The sequence below is a fragment of the Erithacus rubecula genome (assembly GCF_903797595.1).
Source record: "Erithacus rubecula genome assembly, chromosome: 20".
NCBI classification, from domain to species: Eukaryota; Metazoa; Chordata; class Aves; order Passeriformes; family Muscicapidae; genus Erithacus; species Erithacus rubecula.
Genome location: NC_136672.1, coordinates 10537791 through 10562265, shown reverse-complemented (window position 1 = coordinate 10562265; position 24475 = coordinate 10537791). Strand labels below are relative to the sequence as shown.

Below are 24475 nucleotides of genomic sequence, written 5' to 3'. Positions count from 1 at the left end.
ACCTCACCAGGAAATTTGGGGGGCGAGAGCACGGCCCAAACCAGACCCCAGGGGATTGGAAAAATGGGATTTTCTTTATTTTACCAAATCTCCCCTGCAGGAGCCTCCAGGTGAAGCTGATTTTTGCTTTAAACGAGGCTTTCAGGTGTGTTTAGGAGGTTCTGTTTGCACTGGGGCTGTGTGAGCCTTTCCTAAAAAGGGGTTTGGTGCTTTCCCTGCCAAGACCCCAAAACCTCTGGGGGAAAGTTTAGTTCAAAATTCAGTGCAGCAGGTCCCTGATGGCTCAGGAGCTATTTTGGGCCTGCTGAAAGGCATGAGAATGCTGGAATTAAGTGTTATTATCCTCATCCTTCAAATCTGTCATGCAGCTCTGCTGCCTGGGCTGGGCTCTGCTCAGAGCTGGGTGTTTTATTGGGTTTGGGATGTGCTGCTTGCCCTGGCCTCCCCTTCCCTGGGGCAATCCCAAAGAGTCCAGAGGGTTCCTCAGTCCTTGGCTGCTTCTGCTGCTGGATTTTCACATGAAAAGTGGAGGCAGCAGCAGGGCAGGGGGGAGCCCTCACTGCTGCAGGGGTTTGAAGGGTGGATGTGGCACTTGGGGACATCAGAGGTGGCCTGGGGTGGATGGGCTTGGTGCTCCTCGAGGGCTTTTCCCACCCAGAATTATTTGATTCTGTGATTCTATGATCTAGTGATTCTCTTATCTTGTAATTCTGTGATTTTTGTGACTCTGATTTGGTGATTCTCTTCTCTTGTGATTCCCTTTTGTCTTGGAGCTGCTGGATCCCCAGGAATGGAATTCTCAGGGTGTTCCCAAGCACACATGGATGGGGTTTGGGGGTTTTTTGGGGGTCCTGTGACTTCCAGGAGCTCCTGCTTCTCCTGGATCAGAGCCAGGCAGGAATTCCCTGCTGGGATAGGGAGAAGAGGAATCCAAACCCCAGCCCTGCCCCAGCTCCTCTGCCTGACTCTGCCAAGTCATTACTAAATAGGATAATGAGCCTTAATCAGCCTCATCCCCTCTCCCTCCAGGCTTCCTCTGCTCAGGAGCCTCTGTCTGCTGCTCCATCCTCCCCCGGGGGATCCCATGGGTGCTGGGGGGTCCCTTGGGAGCAGGGAGAGGAGGGCAGAGGCTGCAGGAGCTGCAGGAGTTAATGGATAATCCAGGGGAAGAGCTGCTGGGCCATTACTCAGCTCTGAGCAGCAGCCTGCCAATACTTGGGGTGTAAAAATGATCAGGGAGGGAGGATGGGGGAGCCAGGGCTGCAATTCCAGCCTGGAAATGCCATCTCCATTGGATTTTTTTTTTTTTCTTGTCTGCTGGGTAAAGGTTTGGTGTTTTGTTTGTTTTTGTTTTTTTTTTTTTTTGCTCCTGGGTACAGAGGAAATCAATAAAGCCTCATGTGATGGGCTGAGCATTCCTTGGATTTAAACAAACAGTGGCTAAAATGCCCTTTAAAAGCCTTTCCAAGGGTGCCAGTGCTGGCCCCTCATCCCACAGAACCAGCACGGCCAAAATCCCTCTCTAAGCTCCAGGATTTGTGTCTCTCACTTTATTTTGGGAAACAATTTGGGCTCTGCTTTGCTCTACAGAGGTTTCCCTGAGCAGGGTGAGGATCTGCAGATCTCAGATCTCAGTCAGGATGCTCCTGGTGGGAGCTGAGCCCCCCTGACCCCCTCCAAACAGAATTTCCTGGTGCTCCTGCCCTTTTCTGGATGTGCAGCTCGTGGCTCCAGGGCTCTTTGGGAATATGGGTCGGGACTGGATGTTTTGTACAGTGAATTTTGGGCTATTTTGGGTAAGAACTCTTGGGAAGGCTTTGAGAGCTGGATAAACAGCCCTGAGGATCCCTCCTGCCCAGAGCTGGTGCCTGGCTCAGAATGTGCCTTCAGGATGAGTATTCTGCCTTCTAAACCCATACAAATCCCATTTTTGGGAAGGAAAGCTGGAAATTGTGCATGGATTAGGCTGCAGGAGGAGGAGGAAGAACCATCAAAGTGTAGCTGCACATTGTTTAAAATTGCAATTTTTTTCTCAGGGCTAAACCACAGCTGGATTAGAACATGGAGATAATATTTTCTTTTTTTTGGGGGGGGAGGGCACTGGGAAGTGATAAAAACTTGGATTTTGGGAGGAATTTCCTCCTGGAAAGGCATTGAGAGGATCTGGGGGTGTCCACAGACACTCAGAGCTCTCAGTGACCTTGGAGGGCTTTTCCAGCCTCAGAAATTCTGGGATTTTGGGATTCCAAAGCTGCTGCTGCCTTTGGTGGGTGCCCAGGGCAGCGTGGGGGACGTGCAGCCTCTGCTCACTCTGCTCATTTATCCCCAGCACCCAGATTCCTCTGATGCAATTTGCTGCTCCTGTGGGATGTGCCCAGCTCTCATTCCCACTTTAATCTGCTTTTTCCTGTTCAGCTCTGACTCCTAAATTAAGTTAATTAGCTGCACATCCCCAGTGCCAGGGGAGGGTTTTTAACCCAGGGCTGGTGGATTTGCTGTTTGATGGAGTTTTGGGGTGTGGGGCTGCAGGAGTTGGAGGTTTTTCCCTCCTGCATTCCTGCTTTGCTCAGATTTCCTTTGCTCAGGGCAGAGTAAACAGCAGCCCTGGTGTTTGTTTGGTTTTTGTGGAGCCCTGGCCCTTTTCCACAGGCACTGGCAGAGAGGAGGGATCTGCTCTGAGGATGAAGGAGGAGAAATTTTGGTTTTTTGGGAATGTAGCAGAGCCTTCCATTGGGAAAATCCTCCATTGGGAAAATCCTCCCCTTCTATTGGGAAACCCTTCACTGGGAAAATCCTTCTTTTCACTGGGAAATCCTTCATTGGGAAAATCCTTCATTGGGAAAATCCTTCATTGGGAAAATCCTTCCCTTCACTGGGAAAATCCTTCACTGGGAAAATCCTTCACTGGGAAAATCCTTCACTGGGAAAATCCTTCACTGGGAAAATCCTTCATTGGGAAAATCCTTCTTTTCCATCTCTCAGTAAACCAGAGTTACCTGGGCATGGCTTTTATGAATTTATCAACCCTGAGGTTGTAGATCCATGAGGATTTATCCCTGTCTCCTGTCCCAGGTGGGATTTCAGCCATTAAAATCAAACCCAAACCCATCCATGAGATCCTCTGAAAGACTCAGAAACCCCAAACATTTATTTTCAATCTCTTTCCCCATGGAAAACCTGGATAAAGAGGTTTTAATCTCTTGGATAAAACCCCCGTGCTTGAAATCCAGTGGTGCCTGGATAGGTTGGAATTATTGTCAAAAAACCCCACAAAATCTTAATTATCCTAATTTCTACCAAAGCATTTTGTTTTATTAATGGAGGTGAAGGTTTATTTGCTGCTGCAGTGCAATTTGTCAGCTGCTCTTAATTAGAATTCTCTCTCATTATGCACCAAGCATTGCATAAAAACACAATTTGGGAAGCCCCAAAGCTGGAGCTGATTCTGAGTCAGGGTTAAATTCCCTCCCACCCTGGTCAGGTTTATCTGGAGCTGTTTGATGGGCTGGGATGAAAATTCCTTCTGGAAAAAAAAAAAAAAAAAAGCAGGGAATGAGAAAATCTGATTGAATTCTTGGGATTCACTGGAATTCCTGCTCTGTCCATCATCCCTTCTCCACCCTGCAGCAGGAATTGCTGGGATATTCCTGATATTCCATGGGATTTTCCCTCTTTCCTCAACCTTTGCTGCCTAAATTTTGATTTTTTTTTTTTTTTTTTGGGGCTTGGCTCAGAATTATAAAGGAGAAAAGGATCTGCTCCATCCATCCCATCATCCATCCATCCATCCATCCCTCCACCCTCTGACTCCTGCACCATTCCCTGTTTATCCTGCTCTTCTTTGAGCTCAAATTGTGCTTTGGAATTTGCTCAGAGCAGAACCCCAAATTAATTCCTCCACAGTGAAAGGCAAACCTGCCATTAAGGTGTCAGAAAAAGCAGCAGGAGAGGATCTGGGGGAAGGCAGGGAGAGAGGGAAGCTGATTCCACAGGGGAAAAAAAAAAAAAAATCCCAAAATCCACAGAGAAAAATCCCTGACCCTGTGTGGAAAAGGAAATGAGGGGAAAAAAATCATTTATGCAGGAAATGTGTTCTTTATATGGGGGATAAAGGATAATTTTTGATACAAAATGGGTAATTAATTAGATTTTTTTAAAAATGTATGTTTTTAAGGCAAAGCAAGGATTTGGGATCACACTCCCCTGGCCAAGATTTTAATTGATCTGAAGCCAATCTTAAAAAGAATTGGAAATAAATCTGCTCTTCTCCTCCTGGCCAAGGGAGGAGAATGAATGAATTCCTAAAGGAGTGACCAGGGCAAGGATTTAACAGGAAAAAATCCTGGAAAACCCCAGAGATGAGGGACAGAGCACAATGGGGGAGAGAAACTGAATCCATTTTAGTGCTTTCTGTCAAAAAATGAATAAAAATAATATCCCCAAGCAGACACAGAGATAAGAGACAATAAAAATCCTCCTTCAGGAGGGGCCCAGGTCCTGTTTGACACCCAGGAGTGATAAGAGCCAGAGATAACAGAGCAGAGCCCAGGGCTGCAATTCCCAGAGGAGATGGGGATTGGGGAGGAAAAATCCAAAAAATCCATAAAAACCTACCAAAAACTCACAAAAATCCACAAAAACCCACCAAAATCCACAAAAATTCACAATAACCCACTAAAAACCCACCAAAACCCATAAAAACCCACAAAAATCCACAAAAACCCCACCAAAATCCACAAAAACCTACCAAAAATCCACAAAAACCCACCAAAAACCCACCAAAACCCACCAAAATCCACAAAAACCTACCAAAACCCCGCAACAATCCACAAAAACTCACAAAACCCCACAAAAAGCCACAAAAACCCACAAAAACTCACAAAAATCCACAAAAACCTACCAAAACCCCACAACAATCCACAAAAACCCACCAAAAATCCATAAAAACGCACCAAAAGTTCACAAAAATTCACGAAAACCCACTAAAACCCCACAAAAATCCACAAAAACGCACCAAAACCCCACCAAAACCCACAAAAATTCACAATAACCCACAAAAATTCACAATAACCTACCAAAATGCACAAAAACCTACCAAAAATCCGCAAAAACCCACAAAAATCCACAAAAACGCACCAAAACCCACCAAAACCCCACAAAAATTCTAAATAAAAACCACAAAACCCCAGAACAATCCAAAGTTTGGAGCTGGCAGCACCAGAACCTCCAGGCTGCCACTGCAGGAGGGGAGAAAAAGTCACCAAAAATAAAAAAATCTCCCCCAAAACCTTGAGAAATGAGGAATGGGAGGGAAGAATCCCAGCACAGCCCAATCCTTTGGCTGAAATAATATTCCTAATAAAAATCAGCATAAAAAATAATTCCTAATAAAAATCAACATAAAAATAGTCCCTAATAAAAATCAACAGAAAAAATAATCGCTGATAAAAAATCAACAGAAAAAAATAATCCCTAATAAAAAATCAACAGAAAAAATAATTCCTAATAAAAATCAACATAATAAAAAAAAAAACAATAAAATAAAAAATATCAATAAAATAAAAATTAAAAAATAAAATCAATAAATCCTAATGAAAATCAACATCTGGGGGTTTCTCCTTGGCACATTTGGGGTTTTTTTCCCCTTTTCCAGCAGGAAACCTTGGCAGGGCAGGAGGAGGGAATTCCCTCAGGAAACCTGAGATTTTCCTCTGCCACAACAACAAAAAAAAAAAAAACCCAAAAAACCAAAAGCACAGGAATGTTTTCCCTGCTTTTGCAAAAAAAAAAAAAAAAAATTCAGCAAGCAAAGCTCATCCCTGCAGCATCAGTTTTTTACTTCCCACTACCACTTCCATTTTTTTTTTTTTTTGCCAGGGTGAGAAAAAAAATCAAATAAACTTTCAATGGGCAGCTGGTTCCTCCCCAAAATTCCCTCAGCAAGGATTTTTGGGAGGGGCTGGCAGGATGCAGCAGGGCTAATTCTATTATTTTATTTGCAGTATTTTATTTGCATTATTTTATTTGCATTATTATTTTATTTTAGCACACAGCTTCCTCTGGCTGCTTGGGGGATGTGAGCGAGCCCTGGGCTGCCCAAGGAGGAATTTTTGGGGGGATTTTGTCCCTCTCCACATCCCATAATGAACCAAACCAAAATCCCCAAGGACAGCAGCTCCTCCTCAGAGCAGAGTCACCCCTGAGATCCTGACCCTGCCTCATCCAAGCTGAGCAGAAAATCAATTTTTTTTTCCCAATTTTCCAGCTGTGTTTCCCTCTCCAGCAGCTCCTCAGCCCATTAAAAGGCACGTTGGAAAAATAATAAAAATAATAAAAATAATAATAATAATAAAAATAATAAAAATCCCACTGGATTAAAAGCAAAGCAGCCACCAAGCATCCCCTGGGAATGGCAAGACAGAGATTTAGGGTGAAAGTTTGTCCTTTTTCACCCTAATAATAATAATAATATTGTGTAATTCAGTTAAAAAGTCTGCATTGCAGGCCACGGGTAGTTGCTTATTGAGTTAAAAGTAAAAATAATTGATGTTGCATTTGATAATTGGGCAGTTTACCCTTCAAAGGCAGAGACACAGCACTGCAGTGGGAGCTCCCACATCCCAGAATAATTTTTCCTCCAAGTTCTTCCTGCCCAAATCTCTCCCTGCCTCTCACTTTATTTTTTTTTTCCCTACAAATAATCGACCCCCGTGGTTATTTCAGCCGACGCTAATTACTGCCCCGAACTAATTAACGCGGTTGCCTTTCCTCTTGCCCGTGCTGTGTTTTTAACGCGTTCCAATTAAGGGCGGGCTGGGATGAGTCACAGCAGCCTCAGCTGGGATCGCAAGTGTGCTCTGTGAATGTCACCGACATTGTCACCGACATTGTCACCGACACTGTCACCCATTGTCACCCACTGTCCCCCGCCCCGGCTTTGGGGTTTGGGGTGATGCTGCTGCTTTTCCAGAGGTGAAAATCCCTTTTGAGCAGGAGAGGAAGGATGGGAAGAGGGTTTGGGTGCGGGGCAGGACGCAGGGAATGGTTTGGGATGGAAATTTTGGATGGGATTTTGGGGAGAAATGTGGATGGGATCCCAGAGAGGCTGTGCCTGTTCTATCCCTGCAGGGTCCAAGCTCAGGCTGGACGGGCTGGGAGCACCCCGGGACAGTGTGGGGTGCACTGGGATGAGCTCTGGGGCTCTTCCCACCCTGGAATTCCAGGATTCTGTGTCGGGAGAGCCGCAGGCTGAGCTGAGCCCCCATTCCGAGTCCTCTCATTCCTTATCCAAGAAAAATTCCCCTTTTCCTTTGCTGCCTCATCACCCTGGTTTTGCTGGAAATCTCCTCCATCCCCGCTGCTCTCCCAGCTCCTGCAGGTGCTCCCACATTCCCAGGGATTTAATCCCAGCTCAAACCTGCAGCTCCTCTGAAATCTCTCAGGGATTTAGTCCCAGCTCAGATCTGGAGGGGAGGTTCTCCCAAATTCTAGAGGGATTTAATCCCAGTTTCTGCAGGTGATCCCAGCTCAAATATGCAGCTCCCCCACATCCCCCAGGGATTTGGTCCCAGCTCAGACCTGCAGCTCCCAAATTCCCAGGGATTTGGTCCCAGCTCCTCAGGCTGGAGCTGCTGGGTGAGGGGAGGTGAGAGCTCTGGGCTGAACTGCAGAAATGTCATTAGTATTAATAGCCCTGCTCAGACTCGTTAGTCAAATGAGGGGAGAGGAGCCCGTTGAGTTATTCATCTCTGACCTTTGCTTTGCCTTCTGTGACCCCCCCGGGGAGGCTCCAGTTTCTGCTCGGGCTCAGGGGGCTGCTCTGCCCTGCTTTGGGGTGATTCCAGGTGATCCCACCTGGGCATCCCTCCCTGTGGATGTTCCTGGGGTGGATTTCCTGTGATCCCACCTGGAAATCTCTCCCTGTGGATGCTCCTGGGGTGGATTCCAGGTGATCCCTCCCTGTGGATGTTCCTGGGGTGGATTCCAGGTGATCCCTCCCTGTGGATGCTCCTGGGGTGGATTCCAGGTGATCTCTCCCTGTGGATGCTCCTGGGGTGGATTCCAGGTGATCCCTCCCTGTGGATGTTCCTGGGGTGGATTCCAGGTGATCTCTCCCTGTGGATGCTCCTGGGGTGGATTCCAGGTGATCCCTCCCTGTGGATGTTCCTGGGGTGGATTCCAGGTGATCTCTCCCTGTGGATGCTCCTGGGGTGGATTCCAGGTGATCTCTCCCTGTGGATGCTCCTGGGGTGGATTCCAGGTGATCCCTCCCTGTGGATGTTCCTGGGGATGATTCCCTGGACACCAGGTCCCTTCTCCAGCTGTGCTTTTGTGCCTCCAGTCCCGAGGTTCCTCCTGGTTTTGTAGCTCCAGGTGGGCTTGAGGAGCCTGAGGACATCCAGAAACAGCGAGCTGGGTTTTCCTTTTTATCGGGAGCTGCAGTGGCAGGACACAGGGAATGGTTTCCCACTGCCAGGGGCAGAGCTGGATGGGATACAGGGCAGGAATTCTTCCCTGTGATGGTGGGAGGGGCTGGGATGGGATTCCCAGAGAAGCTGTGGCTGCCCCTGGATCCCTGAAATCCAGATTGGATGGGGCTTGGCTGGTGAAAGGTGGCAGGGGTGGCACTGGATGGACTTTAGGTCCCTTTCAAGTGACACTCCTGGGTGCAGTGGTGAGAAGCTGCTGTGCCACACCCCAATCAATCAATCAATTAATAAATCAATCAATCAATCCCTCCCAGCCCTGGGGCAGCAGGGACGGGGCTGGAGGGGGCAGGGGCAGCTCTGGGCTGTGCTGACTGTCTGTGTTGCCTTGCAGGGGTTCCCTGGCCCTCCCCTGGCCCCCGGCTGTGAGCAGCGAGCCAAGGAGAAGCAGGAGCAGCAGCAGGAGATCCCGGGGCTGCACAATGAGCTCTGCATCAGGATAGGTAGAGCTGGGCTGCAGCCAGGCAAGCATCCTGTCAGATACCACCCCAGAGCCTGCTGCAATGCCAGGGGTCTGCAGTGCCAGGGGTCTGCAATTCCAGGGGTCTGCCCACTTCCTGTCCTTTCCTTCTCCTTTCCTTCTCCTCTCCTTCTCCTCTCCTTCTCCTTCTTTCCTTCTCCTTCTTTCCTTCTCCTTCTTTCCTTCTCCTTCTTTCCTTCTCCTTCTTTCCTTCTCCTTCTTTCCTTCTCCTTCTTTCCTTCTCCTTTCCTTCTCCTCTCCCTCTCCCTCTCCCTCTCCTTCTCCCTCTCCTTCTCCTCTCCTCCTTTTCCCTTCCTTCTCTCCTTATTTTTCCCTTTTTTTCTCCCTGCTGTCTCTCTTTCCCTCTCTCCCCCTGCAGCTCTCAGAGCCACTTGCACTGTCTGGCCCATGAATTATTGATCAGCAGCTCTGTGCTGTGCTGGAGCAGTGAAACCTCAGCTTCTCTCGGGGTTTTTCCCAGCACTGACCCTGCCCAGCTCTCCCTCCACCCCAAATCACAGTGCCTCATCTCCTCCTTTCATCATTCTGCTAAAAGAATCTTTATGGCTCAAACAGGAGGAGATGTTGGAGTCTGTAAATCAAAAATCAGAGTGCAGGGATTGAATTAAAACCTTTGGGTGGATTGAAGTGCATTAAGCCACTCACACATGAAGTAAAGGTGTGAGTGAAGTTTTAAAATAAGCAAGTGAGGAAGTTTAAGTGAGTAAGGATATGATTTAAATGCTTTAACCTCAGTCTGAGCTGGGGTGAATCCAGTGCTGGCTGCCAGGGGGTGGAACACAAAGCTCTGCTGGCAGCTCTTTGCTCCTTGAGCAGATTTTAAAGGAGGAATTTTGGGTTCCTCTCTGGGCTCTGAGTGTTTGGGGACACACAGCTGCTCTTCCTCCCAGGAGACACAGCAAATGTGATTTAAACTCATTTTATTTCTCTGATTATTTGGTTGGAGTTGTGGTGGGAAACACGAGTGCAGATTGGTTTGAATGAATGGTTTTCCTTTTTGCAAGGAGCAGCAACTCTTAAATCTTTTATTTCACCACTTTGCTTAATTACACCTTTCCTAAAGTGCTGCAAACCCTCAGGATTTGGGTTTTTCCAGAGGGATTTTTCTGCTCCTTGCAATGAGCCCAGCTGCAGGGGGGGGTGTGGATTTTTTTGTCAGGTTTTTGGGGGAATTTCCCATCTCAGGTGCAGTTTAATTTTATTCTTCCAGGGAGAGCAGAAGCTCAGCCCTCAGCTCGAGCTGCTGAGGTTTTTATGTTTTTATGTTTTCATCTCCTTTTAGCTGCAGACAATAACAGTGCAAATGGTTTGGGGAATTGAAAATTTCCATTAGGCTTTGTTGCTTTTTTATTTCTTTCCTCTCTCTGGGGAAATGGTATTAAGAACCTACAACACATTAATTCTTCTATTGCTTTTTTTTTTTTTTTTTCCTTATTTTCCTCTTTCTCTCTGCTGAAATAAACTCTGTATTTTCAGAAGATCCCCCCCAGCTTTCCAAGAAATCTGCTTTGCCCAGGGCTGGGTAGTGCCAAGCTCTGGGGACCCTCTGGGAACATAATGGGTGTTTTCAAAGTCTAATGGGCACTAAGTGGAATATTTCAGCCTTAATCACCGTTGAATCATTGACCCTTCCTTCATATTTACATCTTTTTAAATGGCTAAAGCTGTGAAAACAAAGGAAAATCCCAAAGCAGCAGCTGCCTGGGGATGGCTGGAGGAGCAGGGATGGAAATGTGGAAATCTCTGAGCCTGGTGGGCAGCTGGAAATGCATTTTTATTCTCTTTTTGGGGTGTGCTCACACTCAGGACTTTGATCCTGGCAGCTGTCACCAAACCAGGGTTTCCTTCACACCCAGCTGGGGGAGAGGAGGGAGATTTTAGGAGTTCTCTCCTGAGCTATTTCCCAAAAAAACCCTGGAATTTGGGTAGATTTGGGCTGTTTCAGTGCAGATTTGGGGATTTTTTTTGGCTATTCTTGTGTGGGTGTTTTAGGAGTTCTCTCCTGAGCTATTTCCCAAAAAAACCCTGGAATTTGGGTAGATTTGGGCTGTTTCAGTGCAGATTTGGGGATTTTTTTGGCTATTCTTGTGTGGGTGTTTTAGGAATTCTCTCCTGAGCTGTTTCCCAGAAATCCCTGGAATTTTGGAAGATTTGGGGTGTTTCAGTACAGATTTGGGGTGTCAATTTTAGGACTTTTTGGGGATTTTTTGGGATTTTTTTGGCTATTCTTGCAGGGAATTCTTTTTAGGATTAGGAGCTCTTTCCTGAGATATTTCCCAGAAATCCTTTGGTAGAATTTGGGATGTTTTAATGCAGCTTTGGGGTGTTCAGTGACTGATTTTAGGACTTTTTGGGGATTTTTTTGGCTATTCTTGCATGGATGTTTTAGGAGTTCTCTCCTGAGATATTTCTCAGAAATCCCTGGAATTTGGGTAGATTTGGGGTGTTTCAGTGCAGATTTTAGGACTTTTTTGGGGATTTTTTTTTTGGCTATTCTTGTGTGGATGTTTTAGGAGTTCTCTCCTGAGATATTTCCCAGAAACCCCTGGAATTTTGGAAGATTTGGGCTGTTTCAGTGCAGATTTGGGGTGTCCAGTGACTGATTTTAGGACTTTTTTGTGGATTTTTTTTGGCTATTCTTGCATGGATATTTTAGGAGCTCTTTCCTGAGCTGTTTCCCAGACATCCTTTGGTAGATTTGGGCTGTTTTTAATGCAGATTTTAGGTCTCTGATGACCATTTTTAGGCTGATTTTTGGGGGTTCTGGCCATTCAGTGGGATTTTTCCAGCAGAGGACATGCCCAGGGCAGGGTCACACAGGGCTGAGCTCTGGGGCAGTTCCCAGGGAGGATTTCCAGGGAAGCTGAGCTGTGACTCAGGGCTGTGCATGTGATTCAGATCCTGATCCCATTCTGGAGCTGAGTGGGAGATGCTGCTCCAGCAGTGCAGCCTCCTCCTCCTCCTGTGGGTGCAAAACTGGATAAAATCCCAAAGAAATCCCAAATATCCCAGCCAGGAGCAGCCTCAGTGCCCAGGCAGAAGGGCAAAATCCACCCCTGGGGGGGGCAAAATCCATCCCTGGGGGGGCAAAATCCATCCCTGAGAGGGCAAAATCCATCCCTGGGGGGGCAAAATCCATCCCTGGGAGGGCAAAATCCACCCCTGGGAGGGCAAAATCCATCCCTGGGAGGGCAAAATCCATCCCTGAGAGGGAATTGTTTTTTTTTTTTTTCACTTAAATTGGAGCTGCTGCCTCAAATCTGAGACTCAGGTGGGGGTTTGGCCCTGTTGTGCTGCCAGGACCTTTCAGCAGCATCACCCCCTTCCTAAGATCATCCTTCATTTTTTTTCCCCTCCAAAGGAAATTTCCATTTTCCCCCATATTTTTTCCTCTCCAAAGGAAATTTCCATTTTTTTCCCCTCCAAAGGAAGTTTCCATTTTTTTCCCCTCCAAAGGAAATTTCCATTTTTTTCCCCTCCAAAGGAAGTTTCCATGCACCAGGGCTGTCTGGGGGAAGCAATGGAGCATTTCTTTTTTTAAAAAAATTCCCCTTTTTCTTTATTTTTTTTATTTCTTCTGCATGGTTTGAGAAAATCCCAGCTTTTTTTTTTTTTTTTTGCCTTGTTCTGTGCTGAGGGGGGATTGGAGCTTCAATAACCTGATTTTCCTGGTTGGAAGGACAGGTGCCTGCAAATAAAGGAGAAGCTTCTCTTAGAAATACAGAATATAAACCCCCTCCCTCCAAATTATAATTTTGAAATTAAGGGGCTCTCAGCAAAGATATGGGAATAGGAATAACAGTTCTTCACTAGGAAAATTAAAATAGAAATACAATATTACACAGAACAATCCAAACCCTGCCAGGGTCAGAATCCTGATTGACACCTGTCAATCAGTTAATGCTGCACTGGATTAAATAAATTCCTCAGGAATTCCTCTCCATGCCCAGCTCCTAGATGTTAAATATTTTAGGTATAATATATGTATATATATAATACAGCACTATAAAATACTCAAAACAGATACAAAATTCACAGGTGAATTTATTCAGTATTCTCTAATTCAACTTTCCCCCCTGTTCTTATTTCACTGGCTAACCAGTTTATTATCTAGATCAAAATTCCAGAGTTCTGAGAGTTTCTAATTCACAGGAGTCACAGTTATTTTGCATTTAAAAATCTCTTCTAAAGGGAAATCTGACCTGTGATTTTTGGAGAACAGCTCAGTTGAAACTCTCTGCTGCTTTTCTTCCTTGTCTGAGTGGGGGAAAGTTTAAATTTGAACAGAGAATGAAACACTCCAGTGCAGTGAAACCCTGAAATTTCAAGGTTTATTAAACCAAACCAACAATTAATTTGCTGCAGCCCCTGGAGTGGAGCTTTGGCTCCTTTCAGCCAGCACAGGAATTCATTTATTTTTCTGGAGCTGGTTCTTGGGGATGGGAATAATTTGGAGTCACCCTGAGGAAGGTTTGGAGGAGGGGAGTGAGAAGCAGGAGCTGTGAAATGTGAAATGTGAAATGGGGGGAGCCCAGCCCAGCTCTGACAGGAAAAAAAGGATTATTCCAACTTTATTCCAATTAAACAAGTATTGTAGGGACAGTGAAACAGCTGCTTTGGGATTTTGACTTTGATTTGGGATTTGTGACTTTGATTCTGGATTTGTGACTTTGATTCTGGATTTGTGCCTTTGATTCTGGATTTTTGCCTTTGATTTATGATTTGTGACTTTATGATTTGTGCCTTTCATTCTGTTTTTTTGCCTTTGATTTGGGATTTTTGCCTTTGGTTTGGGATGGTGCCTGGTGCAGGTTTGGGTGCTGGGACCACCCTGGCTCTGCTTCCTCAGCTCTGGGATCCTTTTTCCTCCTGCAGGATCTGGGATCCCTTTTCAGGAACTGGGATCCTTTTTCCTTTTCCAAGATCTGGGATCCTTTTCCCAGGAATTGGGATCCTTTCCCCAGGAATTTGGATCCCTTTTCCTTTTCCAAGATCTGGGATCCTTTCCCCAGGAATTGGGATCCCTTCCCCAGGATCTGGGATCCTTTTTCCTTCTCCAGAGTTTGGGATCCTTTTTCTTCCTGCAGCATCTGGGACCCTTTTTTCCAGGAATTTGGATCCTTTTTCCAGGAACTGGGATCCTTTTTCCTTTTCCCAGGAATTGGGATCCTTCCCCCAGGAATTGGGATCCTTCCCCCAGGAATTGGGATCCTTTCCCCTTTTTTAGGATCTAGATCCTTTTTTCAGGATCTGGGATCCTTTTCCCTTTTCCCAGGAATTGGGATACTTTTCCCAGGAATTGGGATCCCTTTCCCAGGAATTGGGATCCTTCCCCCAGGAATTGGGATCCCTTTCCAGGATCTGGATCCTTCCCCCAGGAACTGGGATCCTTTTTCAGGATCTGGGATCCTTTTTCCTTCTCTAGAGTCTGGAATCCTTTTTCTTCCTGCAGCATCTGGGATCCCTTTCCCAGGAATTGGGATCCTTTTCCAGAGTGTAGGATCCTTTTTCTTCCTGCAGCATCTGGGACCCTTTTTCCTTTTTCCAGAGTCTGGGATCCTTTTCCAGAGTCTGGGATCCTTTTCCTTTTCCTCTGCTGTACTTTGTGCTGTGATTTCCCTCCCTCCTCATTTCCATCCCATATTTTCCCTGCAGTTCCCTGGTTGTTCTGCCCAGGCCTCTCTTTTATGGCCTTGCACAGGTGGTATATGGCACAGGATGTTGGAAAATGCCTTTTCCCCAAAAATCAAAGCCTCAGTTCCTCCCCTGCCTCCAGAACTCTCCCAATATTGATTGTTGAGCTGAGAGCCTTGGCCAGACCATAATTGTCCTTTCAATCACTGGGGTTGGGGGGTTTGGAGTCCAATGATTCATAAATTTATTTGGGCTGGGGGGTTTTCACTCTAATTATTCCTTAATTTAGTGAGACTCGTGGATTTGGGCTCAAATTCCTCTTTAATTCAGTGGGGTTGAGAATTTTCACTGAAATTTTGACTTCTATTTTTCTTTTCCTTTTGATTCTGATTTTATCTTTATTTTGGTTTTTATTTTTTATTTCTATTTTTATTTCTATTTTTAATTTTATTTTTTATTTCTATTTTTATTTCTATTTTTATTTCTTTGTCTATTTTTATTTCTATTGTTATTTGTACTTACTTTTACATTCACTTTTATTTGATTTTTCTAAATTTTGACTTCTATTTTTCTTTTCCTTTTAATTCTGATTTTATCTTTATTTGGTTTTTATTTTTTAAATTTTGTTCTTTATTTTTATTTTTTTTTATTTTTATTTCTATTTTTATTTTTACTTACTTTTACATCCACTTTTATTTGATTTTTCTAAATTTTGACTTCTATTTTTCTTTTCCTTTTAATTCTGATTTTATCTTTATTTGGTTTTTATTTTTTTAATTTTGTTCTTTATTTTTATTTTTTTTAATTTTTATTTCTATTTTTTATTTTTACTTACTTTTACATCCACTTTTATTTGATTTTTCTAAATTTTGACTTCTATTTTTCTTTTCCTTTTGATTCTGATTTTATCTTTATTTTGGTTTTTATTCTTTATTTTAATTTTTATTTCTATTTTTTTTTTAATTTTTTTTTAATTTTTCTTTTCCAAGCCCTGCTGCTTTTCTCATCCTTCTTTCCAGCAAACCCTTTATCTGTGGCTCTGTTATCTGCAGGGCCCTGAAGCTGCTCCAGGGCCCCAATTTCCCCCCTTGGGTGATGCTCAACCCCAAAACCCCAGGATGGGGGAGCAGGGCTGGGATTAATTCCCTTCCAAGCTGGATCAGATGATGAGGATGCCTGAGAGGGGGATGAGGCTGAATTCCTAATTAAATGTAATTAAAACAGGCTCATTTATGTATCTGGCATCCCTTTGAAGTGGGGGGTTCACAGCACCCACAGGGGCTGCTGCCACTTCACATCCCTGGAAATCTTGGGGGGATTTTCCCAGCCTGGAATTCCTGCTCAGGGTGGGGTTGGGAGTCCCATCCCAGGAAGTTTTTGGGGGAATTATTTGGGTTTGGGTTGAAATGGGATAAGGAAAAAATCTCCTGCCCTTGACTGATGAGTTTCAAGAGTTTTCCAGCCCATCCCATAATCCCATAATCCCACCCTCGTGCAGGTGGATCTTCCCAGAGGGCAGGGAAAAAAACCTGCAAAATATCCAAAATCTGGATCCTGGGATTGGGGACAGAGACTTTTCTCCTGGTTTGGGATTGTCAGATCCTTGTCCCATGTGCAGGGTCAGGGCTGGGGGTGTCCAGGGATTTCCATGGAAAACTTTGGGTTGATCCTTCATGGAAACAGCAGGAGGAGATTTTCCCATCCTCCATTCCCACCTCACCCCTTGGCTTTGGATTCTGAGGAGGAAAAAAACCCCATCAAGCCCAGGGGTGTCTCAGATCCTGCTTTTTTATGGGATGGATTTTGGGTGTTTGCTGCCCTCCCCCAGCTCCAGCCCCTGGGATTTGGGATTTGGGGTTTGGGATTGGTGTAGGGTGATGCTGGCCATGGTTTGTGTCCCCTCTCTGGGACAGAAGACAGGAGCTCTCATTTCAGGGCTGCTCATCCCAGATCCATAAATCAGAATTTATGGAAGCAAAAATCCCAGCCTTGTGCTCCCAAATCCTCCCTTTGGCCACGTCACTCCCAGCCCTGGCTTTGCTCTGCTGCTTTTGTCCCCAAAATAGGAACATGAGACATGGGAAGGGCTGGGGGAGCTGCACTGGGAATAAAACCTGGCAGGGATGTGGGAAGTGTCTCCTGCTCAGCCAGCAGGGCTCTCTTCCCATCCATTCCCCTCCCTGCTGGTGTTTCCTCAAGTGGGAGATGGGGAATCTCCTGCTCCCCTTCCCTTTGGGGTTTCTTGGGGTCCAGCCCCTCTGGGGGGGGGTTCAGGGATGGGGCTGCCCCATATTCCCCGTGGTGGGATTCCTCTGGAATGCAGTTTGTGTGCAGAAATCCTGCTGTGTGCTGGGATTATTCCCTGGAGGATCAAGGGGGTGTGAGTGGGATTCCTGCAGGGGGTTTGGGACCCCCAGGGTGTCCCACTCCCAATCCCACCCCTCTGCCTGGATGATGCATTGTGCTCCTGGAAGCAGCTTCCTGCTTTGATTATTCCTGGAAAACAGGCAAAAATCCAATTTGTTTGTCCCTCCAGGGGCAGCAGGGATTGATTTTGTGAGTCCAAGGCCCGAGAACAAAAGAGCACTTTATTTATTTTCCTCAGAAATCCATTCCTTATTTTATTTTTCCAGGGGGAGAGAATCCAGGGGAATGGGGACAGGATCCTTTAGGATTGGGGACAGGATCCTGTGGGGATGGGGACAGGATCCTGTGGGAATGGGGACAGGATCCTGGGGGATTGGGGACAGGATCCTTTGGGAATGGGGACAGGATCCTGGGGATTGGGGGCAGGATCCTGTGGGATTGGGGACAGGATCCTGTGGGATTGGGGACAGGATCCTGGGGGATTGGGGACAGGATCTTTTGGGAATGGGGACAGGATCCAGAGGACTGGGGACAGGATCCTGGGGATTGGGGACAGGATCCTTTGGGAATGGGGACAGGATCCTGGGGGATTGGGGGCAGGATCCTTTGGGAATGGGGACAGGATCCTGGGGATTGGGGGCAGGATCCTGGGGGATTGGGGACAGGATCCTGGGGGATTGGGGACAGGATCCTTTGGGAATGGGGACAGGATCCTGTGGGAATGGGGACAGGATCCTGGGGATTGGGGGCAGGATCCTGTGGGGATGGGGACAGGATCCTGGGGGATGGGGACAGGATCCTGGGGATTGGGGACAGGATCCTGGGGGATGGGGACAGGATCCTTTGGGAATGGGGACAGGATCCTGGGGGAATGGGGACAGGATCCTGTGAGGATGGGGACAGGATCCTGTGGGAATGGGGACAGGATCCTGTGGGAATGGGGACAGGATCCTGGGGAATGGGGACAGGATCCTGTGGGAATGGGGACAGGATCCTGTGAGGATGGGGACAGGATCCAGGGGGATTGGGGACAGGATCCTTTGGGAATGGGGACAGGATCCTGGGGGACTGGGGACAGGATCCTGTGGGGATGGGGACAGGATCCTGTGGGAATGAGGACAGGATCCTGTGAGGATGGGGACAGGATCCTGGGGGATTGGGGACAGGATCCTTTGGGAATTTCGGGACAAGGCTCTGCCCATCCCCTGGGGCTGCTCCATCCTTATCAGCCCCGCCTGCTGCTGCCTGGACAGCTCCTGATAAAATCCCACTTTCCTTTTCAAGTGAGGATGAGCCTGTAGGTTTTTTTTTTTCCCTTTGTGTGTGATCCCTCTCCCATCCAGAGCTGCTCCCTGCCAAGGCTCAGCCCCCAGAAAAGTGATTCAATTAACTGGGATGTGTAAAATTTCAGCACCAAATGATTCAGCCCAGCACTTCATCTGCTCGAGGAGCTCTTGGAAAGGAGCAAGAATCAGTTTGCTTAAAAAGACCCGGTGCATGTAACGAGGAGTTAATGAATTAATCCCAAACAGGGAGCTCTGGGCTCAGGGAATTCGTTCATTCCATTAATCCTCGTGCCAGGTGTTGTCACCACGTGCAGTGTCACCTCTGGGCTCTGCTCCTGCTCTGCCAGCAGCCCTGGTGGCACTGGGAGCTCTGTGCCTTGCCAGGGACATCCCCCCTCCCAGAGGGGGATTGGGGTTGGGTTTGGGGGATTTGGGGCTGCTGGGACCCTTCTCAGGCTGGGTTATTCCTGGAGTGATGTTTGAGCTGGGATTTGGCTCCAAGTGATATTCAGGAGGAATTTGGATGTTGGGCTGTGGTTGATATTTGGGGTGGGATTTGGGTAATTTTTGAGGTGGGATTTGGGTGCTGTACTCTGGGTGGTGTTTGATAAGGGGTTTGGGTGAATTTTGAGGTGAGATTTGGGTGTTGGCTCCAAGTGATATCCAGGAGGAATTTGGATGTTGGGCTGTGGTTGATATTTGGGGTGGGATTTGGGTAATTTTTGAGGTGGGATTTGGGTGCTGTGCTCTGGTTGATGTTTGGGGTGGAATTTGGAGTCAAACTCTCAGTGATTTTTCAGGTAGGATTTGGATGTTGTGCTCCAAGTGCCATGCAGAAGGAATTTTGATGTTGGGCTGTGGTTGATGTTTGGGGTGGAATTTGGGTAATTTTTGAGCTGGGATTTGGGTGTTGAGCTTTGAGTGATTTTTCTGAGGAGGAATTTGGGTGTCAAACTCTGGGTGATGCTTTGAGCTGGGATTTTTTTGGGTGTTGTGCTCCAAGTGCCATTCAGAAGGAATTTAGGTTCTGTGCTCTGGGTGAGGTTTGAGAAGTGATTTAAGTGATTTAGGTGATTTTTAGGTGATTTTTAGATGAGATTTGGGTGCTCTGGATGATATTTGGGGTGGAATTTGGGTAATTTTTGAGCTGGGATTTGGCTGCTGAACTGGGTGATGTTTGAGAAGGGATTCAGGTGATTTCTGAGCTGGGATTTGGCTGCTGAACTGGGTGATGTTTGAGAAGGGATTCAGGTGATTTCTGAGCTGAGATTTGGGTGCTGAACTGGGTGACTGGGACCCCAGTTTGGTGCAGCTGATGGAACCAGTGCCCTCCAGCTCCACCCAGATCCCAGATGGAAAAATCCATGGGAGCAGCTGGGAATCCATCCTGCAGAAGGGAACAGCATTTTCTGAGTCTCTGCTTTTCTTCCTCTGAAAACCCCAGCACAGGCAGGCACCTCTTAGATGTGCCAGAAAATGAATTTATTCCATGTGGGAGCCAGGGCTGGGCACACAGGGGGCTCCTGGCTGCCCCATTCCCACTGAATTTCTGAGCATGGGAATCCTGTGCTCTCTGCTCAAGCACCCTGAGCTTTCCTAGCAGTAAATAAAAGCTATTTTTAAAAAAGAAATCCTGATTTTGACCATAGTTGGGCAGCTCCACTGAGCCTCTTTTCCAGCATTTTTGTCTGAGTGTAAACTTCCCAAGAATTGGGTTCTCCCATTTTTGGGGGTTCATTCCTTTGCAGAGCAGCTTTTCTATGGAAAAGCTTTTTTTTTTTTTTAATTTTAATTTCCATCTCTGGTGGGATCCCAGGATAACACCTGGCTGTGGGATGCAGCTTTCCCTGTTCCTGGGGCTGGCAGCCATCCCCCAAGACATGCTGTGCTTAATTACTGGTGCTAATTAAAAAGCTTTTTCTGGAGGTGGGAGAGAAGAGCAGCGTTCCCTCACACCCATCTGCTCCTCAGCATCCCTTCTGTGCTCCCTGGAATTCCTGCTGCACTGGGAAAAGGGGAGGAAAACAAGGATTTGGGGAAGGAGATGCCAGCAGGGAATGGATTTGGGTCCTGGGGTTTAGAGAGCAGTGGCACTGAGGGCTTCAGCCAGAATTCCTTGGAAAAATCCTTTAAAAAGCAGGAAAAGCAGAGGGAAGACATGGGTGAAAATTTGGAAGATTTTCCATTTCTTTGGAAATTTCTTTGCGAATTTTCCATTTATTTTGGGAATTTTTCCATTTCCTTGGGAAAATTTTCCATTTCTCTAGGAAATTCTTCCTTCTCCCATTCCCCATGCCCAGACAAGGGCCAGCCCAAGCTGTTCCACTCTCCTGTTTTTTTTTTTTTTGTTTTTTGGGACAGTAATAACCCCAAATTCCAGCTGCAGGGAGCAAGGAGGGTGTGGAGAGGTGTTGTGGGGCTGCAGAAGAATTTGGATGAGGTTTTTTTGGTTTTTTTTTTGCTGCTCCCTCCAGGCATTATCTGAGCTTGGAGCTCTGGTGGAATTACAATCACACAACAGAAGAACATTTTGAGGCTTTTCTGCCTTTTCCCCATATTCATCAACGGCCAATAATTCCCACAAACAGCAGCAGTTAATTAGAGATTTTAAAGCAGCTCAGCCCTTGGAAGCTCAGCTGGAGGAGGAATCCCCAAAATCCCCAAGCCTGGAGATGCCCCTGGTGAGGCAGAGCCTTGCTGGAGGATGGGATGGGGAGCTGGGAATGGATTTCCTTCCCAAATCTCCAGCCAAGGGAAGCTCCAGGTGGTGCTGGGTGAGGAGCAGGTCTGGGTGATTTTCCTCTGTAATTATCCTTTCCTTTTTCCTTCCCTTTGCATCCTCTTTTCCAGCAGGATTTGGGAGCAGAGCCCATCCCTTGAGCAGGCTCTGGGTGATTTTCCTCTGTAATTATTCTTCCCTTTTTCCCCCTTTCCCTTTTTCCCCCTTTCCCTTTTTGCCCCTTTTCCCTTTTTGCCCCTTTTCCCTTTTTGCCCCTTTTCCCTTTTTGCCCCTTTTCCCTTTTTGCCCCTTTTCCCTTTTTGCCCCTTTTCCCTTTTTGCCCCTTTTCCCTTTTTGCCCCTTTTCCCTTTTTCCCCCTTTTCCCTTTTTCCCCCTTTTCCCTTTTTCCCCCTTTTCCCCCCTTTCCCTTTTTCCCCCTTTCCCTTTTTCCCCCTTTCCCTTTGACCAGTTACAGCCACTCATAAACTAAAATTTACACTGCAAGATTGACACTAAGTCACAATTTAGTAAGATTATTTTTCCTTGCCTTCAGGCTGGCTGCAGAGCTGTGCCAGAGGGGCTTTGGGAGCACTCTGAACAGCAGGGATTAGGACAGTTTAAAGCCAGGCCTAGGTGGGCAGCAGGAGAAGGGCTCTGGGGTTTGGATTTGGGAGGGTTTGGAGCCCAGAGTCAACAGAGCCTGGCTCTGTTTGTGCACCAGAGCTGAGCTCACAGCTAATGCAAACAGTTTTCATTAAGAAATAATCAGAAATAAAAAGCCATTTCACATGCTGATAAGGAGCCAGTCGGTTTTTTTTCACTTCAGCAGCAGTTTAAGCCAGGCTCAAAGCCATTTATCTTTTCTCCAGTGCTGGCTGCAGAGGATATGAAAAATGCAGCAGGCTGCACACATGTAATTAAACTTTTGGCAGAATCTTTGCCCCGCAGCTTTACTAAGAAATTCAATAATGATAAATCGAGTGGAATATCTAAAGGACTTTTTTTTGTGAACGAGATTTAAAACCCTGTCTGTGGCACGGGGAGTTATTTGCCACCTAATTGTCTTGGCAGGGCTGTGGGAGCAGCCTGAGTGTGGTGTCAGCTCTTCTGTGCAGCCCAGCCCTTGTTCTGCTCTTATCTCCTCTCCAATTTGCCATTGAGCTTTTCCTGAGCCCCAGCCAAGCCCGTGCTTATCCCTAATGACTGTTTTGTTCTCCCAGCCCGGCCTTTCCCAGCTGGGAATGCTCCTGGCCCGGTGGCATCGCTGCTCTGTAATTATCCTTCCCTTTCTCCTTTCCTTTTCATCTTCTTTTCCAGCAGGATTTGGGATCAGAGCCCATCCCTTCAGCAGGCTCTGGGTGATTTTCCTCTGAAAACGATGCTGGGATTGTCTCCCTGCTTTTGGTGTTGGTGTCTTTATCCCTGGCTAATCCAGGGATCATTTATAGGAGAGGTGGTTTTGTGTTCAATCCCCTTTCCCTGGAAAAGCTGCACTAATTCTTTTCTGTTATCACAGGTTTTCCCTGTTTTCCTCACCCCATGGCATCCACCCCATCCTTTGTCACCACTTGGCTTGGAGGGGGTTTCAGATCTCCTCAGAAAATGCAATTTTTCATCATTTTCCCCCAGTACGACTAAGCAGACTAATTAAAAATAACATATAAAATGTAAAATAATAATTAGTAATCGTCTGATAGAATTGAGCTGGGCCTGAGCACCTGAGCAGGTGGCAGTGAAGTGACAGAGCTTTGGATTTTGCTTGGCTTCAAACTGAGAGAGAGGAGGATTAGGTGGGATTTGGGAAGGAATTCCTGGTTGGGAGGGTGGGGAGGCTCTGGGAAAGAATTCCCAGAGAAGCTGTGGCTGCCCCTGGAAGTGTCCAAGGCCAGGTTGGGACACCCTGGGAGGTGACACCTGCAGGGAGGGTTTGGCTCTCACTTGGTTTGTGGTACTGAAAATCCAGGGGATGTGGATCCTGGGGAGGCTCAGGTTGAAATTTCCTCATGGAAAGGGTGGGGAGGGGGGTGTCCCCACCCCTGGAGGTGTCACCACTACTGGAGGTGTCCCCTCCTGGGCTGTCCCTGGTGTTTTCTGTCCCCATTTACACTGACCCCGCTGTTTTCTGCCCTATTTTTGGCTTACCCTGGTGTTTTCTGTCCCCTCCCTGCCTGACCCTGCTGTTTCTGTCCCCAGAGAGGGCAGAGAACGGGGAGCTGTACCAGAGGAGGAGAGCAGGGGGCTCCCCCCTGCCCCAGGGCCCCCCAGCCCCGCGGGACGGAGCTGCCCCAGCCGCGAGCAGCAGCTGGAGGAGAATCGCGCTGCTGATCCTGGCGGTGACCATCCACAACATCCCGGGTGAGTCTGTGAGTCTGGGTGTCCATCTGTCCATCCACAACATCCCGGGTGAGTCTGTGAGTCTGGGTGTCCATCTGTCCATCCACAACATCCCGGGTGAGTCTGGGTGTCCATCTGTCCATCCACAACATCCCGGGTGAGTCTGTGAGTCTGGGTGTCTGTGTGTCCATCCACAACATCCCGGGTGAGTCTGGGTGTCTGTGTGTCCATCCACAACATCCCGGGTGAGTCTGTGAGTCTGGGTGTCCTTCTGTCCATCCACAACATCCCGGGTGAGTCTGTGAGTCTGGGTGTCCTTCTGTCCATCCACAACATCCCGGGTGAGTCTGTGAGTCTGGGTGTCCATCTGTCCATCCACAACATCCCGGGTGAGTCTGTGAGTCTGGGTGTCCATCTGTCCATCCACAACATCCCAGGTGAGTCTGGGTGTCCATCTGTCCATCCACAACATCCCGGGTGAGTCTGTGTGTCTGGGTGTCTGTGTGTCCATCCACAACATCCCGGGTGAGTCTGTGTGTCTGGGTGTCTGTGTGTCCATCCACAACATCCCGGGTGAGTCCCTGTGTCTGTGTGCCCTGTCTGTGTGTCCATCTGTCCATCCACAACATCCCGGGTGAGTCTGTGTGTCTGTGTGTCCATCTGTCCATCCACAACATCCTGGGTTCTGTCCTGTGTCCGTCCCTGCCCCAGCTGTGTCCCTGTGTCCGTCTGTCAGTCCCTGTCCCTGTGTCCCAGTTTTTCTCTGGGTAGGAAAGGCTTGGCTCCTCCCCTGGCTGGAGCATCTCCCAGTGGGATGATGGAATTTTATCAGCCATGCACTGGGACTCACTGGCCATGAACAGGAGATATCTCCTGGAGGGAGGATGGGCTGTGGGAAGATAAAGATGATTGCCCAGCTGGTTTAAAGATGGCCCATTAGCAGAGAATGTGTGCCAGGAGATCAGGGTCACTGCCACACCCAGTTTGTAACAATGGCCCATTAACAGGTGATACCTCCTGGATGAAGGGTGGGTCATGGGAGAGATAAAGATGATTGCCCAGCTGGTTTAAAGATGGCCCATTAGCAGAGAATACATAGATCAGGGTCACTGCCCTGCCTGGTTTGACAGCTGGGGACAGAATCCACATTTCTGGCCACATCTGTATT

At 47.3% G+C, this 24475-nt stretch overlaps 1 protein-coding gene across 2 annotated transcripts in view; it reads left to right on the top strand.

The window, feature by feature from the left end:
- Window positions 1-24475, top strand: part of SLC39A11 (solute carrier family 39 member 11) — a gene marked incomplete at its 3' end in the record, with an annotated part of 51275 nt that overhangs the window by 9174 nt on the left and 17626 nt on the right. The window contains exons 5-6 of one of the 2 annotated variants that reach the window (XM_079323269.1): window positions 8821-8954; window positions 23171-23328. In XM_079323269.1, coding sequence (XP_079179395.1) covers window positions 8821-8954; window positions 23171-23328 — 292 coding nt within the window. Of the gene's footprint in view, window positions 1-8820; window positions 8955-23166; window positions 23329-24475 lie in introns of both variants that reach the window. The other variant, XM_079323270.1, reaches the window with a different exon arrangement.